Source organism: Zootoca vivipara, chromosome 7 (genome assembly GCF_963506605.1).
Source record: "Zootoca vivipara chromosome 7, rZooViv1.1, whole genome shotgun sequence".
Lineage (NCBI taxonomy): Eukaryota > Metazoa > Chordata > Lepidosauria > Squamata > Lacertidae > Zootoca > Zootoca vivipara.
In genome coordinates this window covers 44,581,268-44,589,128 of record NC_083282.1, presented here as the reverse complement: position 1 = coordinate 44,589,128, position 7,861 = coordinate 44,581,268, and the positions used below count along the sequence as shown (strand labels likewise).

At 42.4% G+C, this 7,861-nt stretch overlaps 1 protein-coding gene and 3 non-coding genes across 4 annotated transcripts; all 4 read right to left on the bottom strand.

Annotated features, from left to right (window-relative positions):
• Window positions 1-266: 266 nt before the first annotated feature.
• RPS8 (ribosomal protein S8) lies at window positions 267-5,811 on the bottom strand. The gene is made up of 6 exons (XM_035121423.2): window positions 5,544-5,811; window positions 4,951-5,057; window positions 3,981-4,080; window positions 2,440-2,615; window positions 1,056-1,185; window positions 267-428 (listed from the first exon to the last, which is right to left on the bottom strand). The coding sequence occupies exons 1-6, from the start codon at window positions 5,809-5,811 to the stop codon at window positions 319-321; spliced, it is 891 nt and encodes a 296-aa protein (XP_034977314.1). The 3' UTR covers window positions 267-318.
• Window positions 673-739, bottom strand: LOC118089597 (small nucleolar RNA SNORD38). Its single transcript, XR_004693151.1, has one exon. It is a non-coding gene; the product is annotated as a small nucleolar RNA SNORD38 (small nucleolar RNA).
• Window positions 2,270-2,341, bottom strand: LOC118089596 (small nucleolar RNA SNORD38). The gene has a single exon (XR_004693150.1). It is a non-coding gene; the product is annotated as a small nucleolar RNA SNORD38 (small nucleolar RNA).
• On the bottom strand, window positions 4,165-4,265 carry LOC118089598 (small nucleolar RNA SNORD46). The gene has a single exon (XR_004693152.1). It is a non-coding gene; the product is annotated as a small nucleolar RNA SNORD46 (small nucleolar RNA).
• Window positions 5,812-7,861: the final 2,050 nt, after the last annotated feature.

The window sequence follows — 7,861 nt, the reverse complement described above, 5'->3', positions numbered from 1 at the left end:
CAAAATCACAGCTCCATGGGTGGCATTTTAGTATAGGACAAACCTTGGCTACATATCATGGTTAGGGAGGAGAAACCCTAACTAGGATCCTAGGTTCAGAAGACATTAAGACAAACCTTGCATTAGCTTTCATCCCATAGCACTTAAAAATCCTGGGGAAAAGCAAAGTAGGTGTGAGCTCCTCGCCAGCAACCAACACGTTCACATGGTCACAATAAACCATACTCAGTCTTTGCCTCACTGTCCATAAATAATCACATCAATCATTTATACAAGACTCTGTAGGTATTTATTCAGCACATTAGATACAGTGACTGTTCATTTGCCTTTCCTGGCTTTGATCTTCCTCAGGTAGAATTCTAGTTCCTTGCCTTCCAGAAGATATCCATCTGCTCGACCACACTGCCCAGGCCGGGAGGCAATACAAGCTGCAAAATGAAATCATATTAGAAATGGGGAAATATCAAGAAAAAACTGAGCTGCTTTTCCCTGTGTAATGTACTTCTTGCCAGTCTTTCATGCCAGAACACCATCGTTAACCTCAGGAGACAAAGCAATTTAATGCTAATGAACCCATCTTTTTCCCAACTGGGGTGGGTGGGAGGATCATACCATCTCCCCTCCCCAAGTTGCAAAGTCTAAGGAACCACCAAAACCATCCTGATGAAGTCACCTTCAGAATTTGAATTGTCACCACTTGCATTCAGCAGCAGAACTGGACAAAGTTTTCCTCACAAGGCCAACTTCAAAACACCAGGGAACACGATGTTGCCTGCCACATGAATGGCTTTACACATGTGGCAATCGTGGTTGAGAAAAGCCTGTAACGCTTTTCTAGTGCAGTCTCTCAGCTCTCGCCAATTACTATTACAGGAGCTGAATGAGCAAATCAGCAATGCAGTCTCAGATTTGCTGAATTAGTACCATAGGGTTTCCAGAAATCCAGAAGGTAATAAAATGCAACTTTATAATAACTATAAGGTAAACAGCATCCGCCCACCACAGCACCTAGGCTACTGGCAAACAGAGGGCCCTTTTCTGTTTCAGAGTCTCACCAAGTAGCTTCCCTTGCTGGAACTGCTCCTCCAGAAGACTACTGATCTTGGCATTCTTTTTTCTTTCATCATACTTCTTCTGAATTTTCTTTGAACGCTTCTTGTTTAAGATTTCTTCTTCCTCAGGAGTCTGGAACAAGTGCAGAAGCATGTGAATAGAACTGGAGTTAAACTGGTAGTCAGTTCCCATAATTTCACCCATTTAATGTTTATGTAATTGGTTTTTGTAAACAATGTAGAAGCCTCATTTGGCATTAAGCAGTACAGTGGTACCTTGGTTTATGAACACAATTGGTTCCGGAAGTCTGTTCATAAACTGAAGCGAACTTTCCCATTGAAAGTAATGGAAAGTGGATTAATCTGTTCCAGACGGTCCGTGGAGTACTTAAACTGGAGCCTTCATAAACTGAAGCAAACTTTCCCATTGAATGTAATGGAAAGTGGATTAATCTGTTCCAGACAGGTCCGCGGAGTACTCAACCTGAAGCGTACTTAACCCAAAGCATGGGTGTAATTGGTTCCGGAAGTCTGTTCATAAACTGAAGCGAACTTTCCTATTGAAAGTAATAGAAAGTGAATCAATCCATTCCAGATGGGTCTGCGGCGTTCGTAAACCGAGGTGTTCATAAACCGAGGTTCCACTGTATATAAATTACTAACAAGTGATTGAAGGAACTTGAATGAGCTGAGTATGTTTAGACTGGAAGAGGAGACAGAAGAGATAGCCATCTTCATATATCTTAAGGGCTGTCACATGGAGGAGGGAGCATGCTTGTTTTCTCCTGCTCTGGAGGATAGGACTAAAACCAATGGCTCCAAGTTCCAAGAAAGGAGATTCCGACTAAAAATTCGGAAAAACTTTCCGACAGTAAGAGCTGTTCAGCAGTGGAGATGTGGTGGACTCTCCTTCCTTGGAGGTTTTTAAACAGAGGTTGGATGGCCATGTGTCATGGATGCTTTAGCAGAGATTCCTGCATTGTAGGAGGTTGGACAAGATGACCTTTCTATGATTACAATATTGAGGATCTGAGCCTGGCCAAGTGACAAGTAACAGAAAGAGCCAATACCAGCACGATGTACATTAAGAATTCATTTAACTTTCTGCATTTTTTAAATTCCATATGGATCTGCATCTTTTTAATTCTATATGTACCCATATCAGCAAAGAGATGCTGAAACTGGGCAAGAACCAACAATGGAGGGTGGTCAGGTGTCTTCTTCAGATTAATGTCTGTCATCGCTCTCCATTCAGCAGCAGAACTGGACAAAGGTATCCTCACCAGAAGACAGAAGAACCCTAAACTCTAGGGCACAGTGGCTGAACACTTAACAATTAAAAAGCACAGGACAATCATCTGCCTCTGCAGGCCCACTTAATACATACCAACTTGGCACCCTTTTTGCGCCCGAGTGGTAGGGCATAGTGGGCTTCATACCACTGTCGGTATGGTGTGCTGTCAATGAGGACAATGCAATTTTTGACCAGGGTCTTTGTGCGCACCAACTCATTGTTAGACGCATTGTACACTACGTCAATGATTCTGGTTTTGCGTGTACAGCCTGTAAAGAGAAGAGACCATGTTACAAATTCCAAGAGCAAAATACAAATCCATGGCAAAAAAGTCTCTAATGTACATAAAAATGATAGGCCCTGAAATCCCCTTGGAGACTGAAGTTTGCAGGATCTGTACAGCAGCTGCTTTAAAAATAAAGCTGTGAACTTTCTATTGCATCTACTTTTAAAACACCCATTTAAAGTACATGAGGAAAATTGGAATTTGCATACTACAATTTGGAAATAATTTTCCCAGAACCTAGTTTAACCAACCCACTTTTTCTGCAAACCTTAACTTTTAAAAAATAACAATCTGTTACAGAGCAGCACCATAGGGAAGGAGCATTTTCTGCACTACTACTATAGGACAAAACAATAGCATAGAATCAGCCCTAGAAATGTGCAGTATTTCCCAATTTCAGTAGAACTTATCCCTTTCTGTGACAGGCAAATGCTTTACAAGCAACTCCATGTCTGTGAATGCGTTGCCTTCCAGGCCTTCACACATGTTGGCAGAGCGCACATAAGCCCACCCCGCCCCCTTCCAGGTTGAAAACAACCCACATGTCGAAGGTTCCACGTCAACTGAACGTATGCCTGTACCTTCTCTTTTTAAATTTATGATTACCTTTTGCCTTTGGAAGATATTCTTGAATATTGGTCATAAGCCAATGGTCTACAATCAATTAATGAAAAGGTGTGTTCCAATTGCCCATCTGCACAAAATTTTAATGATCAAGTTCAGTATTAAATATGGAATGGTGGAAATACAGAATCTGCAATCAAGTGAATAATATCCACCAATTAGAAAAAAATAGTAACAAGATTGTAATCTGACACTTCCATAAGAAACTTTGTGCAGACTAACACAAATAGGAGCTCCAAAGCACCAATAAGGAATCACACTCAATGTACACTCAATATTTGATTTTCTCTGCACGCTGCAGGGGATTTTCTTTGCCTGTTACTGGCTCTGCAGCCACAAAATGTTTAGACAAAGCCTCCCTCCTTCTTGTCCCTTTGTCACAGAATTGAAGTTTTTCAATCAATCTTTAACATCTCACAGTATTACTCAATGTTTAACAGCATCTGTGATCAAAATCAATTCACACAATAAAATTCTTGGAAAAATACACTTCAAACGTAGTATACAAACAATTTTGTTTCCCCTTTAATTGTACATAACTGCCCTTGAAGCAACAATGCACTCACTCAGGGTAACTATGACACCACCATCACAGAGAGTTTAAGAATTCACCAAAACTCTCTTAAGGTCAAAGTTATCATCACTGTTCTCTTGTTTTAGCTTCCAGGTCACTAGTATGTACCATCCTATCTAATGCCACACAGAGGAGCCACTTTGCACTTACATTCAGACCCCCAAGAGAAGTTTCCAACATCGAGACGCAGAGCACGGTATTTTTTATTCCCTCCACGTACCCTTACTGTGTGAATTCTCCTAGGGCCAATCTACAACAAAACAGAACAGACTGGGTCAAACCACATGGATATGCAGCACTAAAATCTTCTTACAAATACTCAAACCACATGGCAACATGGTCAGTGTAACTATGACAACCCCTAGCATTGGTGAGTGCAACAATGACCAAAACGGTCTAGCACCCACCTAAGGTGTAGCTCTCATCACTCCAGTTGCCTCCCATTCCAAATATAATGGTTCAGATCTAATTATTTATGCAACTACTCCAGCACACCAGACTTTGGACTTGTGTTTAACTCCCCATGCTGCACTATAGAGTCAAAGGGGAAATTCAGACGCAATTTGTTAAATGGCACATTTGTGGTGTTATTCAGTTGCTTGAAGTCAAGCACCCCACCAGGAGTGTCCCTGCACTTGAATGCACACAAAGTAGATTGGATCCTGATGCATACATAGAAGAAAGGAATTGCTGCATGCTACTCACAGTCAGAACAGTTACTACTGGGAAATTCAGGGGCACACTTTTATTAAGTTATAATTTCTACTCTGAATATAGTCTATTTTTGCACATTCATACTGCTTCCAGGTCAAACACACAAAAATAGATTAATATCTTTTATAACATGAACCTCCTTTATAGCTTGAGCCTTTTATGACTCTAAACTGGGATAATCCCATGCGCTCAGCGTTTTAAAGTGTGCTATTTCAGGTTACTCAAGAACAAAGCACCCCTGCAACGAATACTGAGGGGTCCTGAGCAGTGCATGGAGGTCCCAAGTATTTCAAGAAACATATATATGCTTTATAATTTATACAGGAATTTTGCGCTGAGCATCAAAACCACAAAGAGACAGCTAGCTGCACAAGTAATTATTCGCTAGAGAGCTACAAGCACATACTTTGGTATTGGCAGGGGGTCGCCCCAATTCATACTTCCTCTTCTTGTGGTAGGGCTTTCGCTTTCCCCCGGTCTTGCGGCGCTTGTGCCAGTTGTCCCTGGAGATACCTGAGCGGACAGAACAAAAGCCAAATGGTGAAGACGAGAGCGCGACACAGAGCAGGGCCTTTTCACCACAGCCGACAGCAAGAGTTCCTTATGCCCAGAGTTACTCAGCTCTCCAAGGTAAAAAATGTCTCCGCATGGCATTCTAGGTGGAAGATGCTTCATCACAGCAACACACGGGGCAAAGGAACGCTTAGGGGGCCCTTGGCTCAACGCGAGTGAAAGGCCGCTTCCCGCACTCTTCCTCCAGGGTAGGCAGCCAACGCGTCAAAATGGCAAAGGCACGCAGGCCCAGGCACAACCTGCGACCGAGGCGGGGCCCAACCATGAAAGCGGAAAAAACGAGCCACCGGCCCTAATAGACCCTGCATTGAATAGTGCAAACGCCCCCGTTCCACATTACTTGAGCTGCATCCCCGCTGGATCGACCACCTGGTCGGATGGAAACGGATGGAAGGACCTCACCCTCCAGACTCCCAAACTACTCACCCATCCTTCTCCGGAGGCGCCGACTGCAAAGAGAAGGCCGCAAAGCACCACGGGGCGGTTTGTTGCCCGTCAAATCTCGCGATGGCTTCTGCGTGATCTCAGCGCGTCGTCTGTGCGTCTGAACGTCATCGAAGTGAGACGCGCCTGCGCGGTCGGCGAAGGAAGCGACCGCGGCAAAGACAAGAACCGAAGTGTGTCCGATGGCAGGTATGGGCAGAGGAGAGCGAGCTATTTGCACCCAGCCATGGATGACCGCTCCACGCCGCATTAACGGTGACTTCTGTGGTTTGCTACTCTGCGCAGGTATGTTACTCGCTCCATGCAATCGCGTAGGAAGGTTTCTCCACTTGCAGTAGCTGTAGAAAAGGGAGCTTCTCGCACGTGCTGTTTTCCGCAGCTCTGCAGCCATGACAGGCAAGCTAAGCCTGCTAATGTTCCCTTTCCTGCATGACCGTTAATAAGGTACACGGCTTTTGTAAAACAATTGTATCCGGTAGTTTTTAAAAAAACGCACGCAACGAGACGGAAAGGCAGATTAACACAAAATTTAAGTGGTACCAACTACGCCTGTCCTTCAGTTTGATATGGCATTGGCGACAGTGAAGGGTTGTAACAGTATGAGAAAGATGAAAACCAGAACATTTGGAATAGGCAAGTGTTGACCTCAAAAGTAATAATACTTGAATTAAAAAAGTAATAATACTTGAATTAAAAAGTAATAATACTTGAATTAAAAACTGGGATTTATCAACAATCTTACTCCAGTCACATTATCCCCCACGACAGGTGCAAAATTAGATACGAAGGAAACATCAGTTACAACTATTATGAGAAGGGTATCTTCTATAAATTTGGGTTTTGCATAGATATGTCAAAAACCCACTGTGCCGCCCCCCCCCCACTTACACACACACATTTACACACACACATTGAAGACAACCCTTTATACATCTAAGAAATGAGCTCTAGTTTATGAAAGCATGTAACACAATAAGTCTGCTCTCCTTTAAGGTGTCAAAGCAGGAAAGCCAGTATTTCAGCACAGAATCAGAATTGGATGGGACCTTGAAGTTCAGCTCTTTGCTGACGCAGAAAATCTACAAAATCTCAAATAGGAGACCAAGATTTGGTTAGGAAAAAAACCCGATACCCCATTCTAATCCTCCATTGTGCATCAATACTGACATGAGCCAAATTCTTCAGAAACAACATAGTCATATCCCCAGCCGAGTCTAGTCATGGCATATCAATACCGCTGTAGGAAAGTTCCAGATTTTACTATGCAATTCTTGCAACCTAGTTCAAAATAATTTGATAAATGTTTAAGTACATGTGAACCTATGTAGCCATCCTACAAGTTCAGCTAAGTGTATTTTTTATTACAGTAGTCCAGAGTCACAAGAAATGTTATCCTTTCGTGAGTCAGCATTCCTCTGCTGTTACTTGCGATTGAGAGTACTTGCAGCAGATGATTTCTGCATATTGGCAAGCAGAGGATACAGTCTCCTATGGTGGCTGTATATAGAGGTTGCCTGTAGTATGTTGATTCATAATATATTCCTGCTATTTCTGCAAATTAAATATTTTGGTTGTTCATGTTGAGTCTGATGCAAAGGCCCTCGGAAGATTGCACATTCCCAGTGAGCTTTTGTTGAATAGCAGGTCCCCATGCTGTATAATGCATTGCTTTTAGAAGTGATTTGCCATGTATCGATGAGAGTGTTGTTCAGGAAGCTTCAAGCCCAAGGAACTGCTGAGCATAAGGAACTAAGTTCTTCGGGTGCAATAATTGTGTCTTTGAATTTTATGAATTGAAGCTGTTTCTAGGGCCTGTTGATTAGAATATTTATTTCCCACTTTCCCCCAAGGAACTTAATATAGCATATGGGGTGGTGGTTATTGGGTTGTTTTTATTTTGATGTATTTTGTGATTTTATATTGTAACCATCCCGAGACTTGCGGGTATGGGGCGGTATATAAATGAAATTGTGTGTGTGTGTGTGTGTATGTATGTATACTTGGTTCCCCACCCCCTATTTTATCTTCAGACAACCCTGTTAAGTTTAGGTTGAGACTGACGCAATGAGTATCAAATTAAAGTAGGTTTGATTTGAATTCTCTATATTTTCTTCAGTGTATAAACATTAGCATTTCAGCTTAGCCTCTCTCCCTCACTTTACACTCAGATGTTAATTAATGTTCAGTTCTGCATTGTAATGTAAAGTTGCAATGCACAGAGAGTTACTCAACATACAGAAAGAGAAGCACAACTATTAAACTGGTACCCCTTGCTTAAAAACCAAATCAGGATTTATTCA

What these genes read in the sequence shown, in the direction of transcription:
- RPS8 (XM_035121423.2), bottom strand. Translation starts at nt 5,811, where the DNA reads ATGCGGCGTGGAGCGGTCATCCATGGCTGGGTGCAAATAGCTCGCTCT. An exon ending in GCGCCTCCGGAGAAGGATGG is followed by an intron (nt 5,058 to 5,543) that starts GTGAGTAGTTTG and finishes CTGTCCGCTCAG; the next exon opens with GTATCTCCAGGGACAACTGG. An exon ending in GACCCCCTGCCAATACCAAA is followed by an intron (nt 4,081 to 4,950) that starts GTATGTGCTTGT and finishes GTTTTGTTGTAG; the next exon opens with ATTGGCCCTAGGAGAATTCA.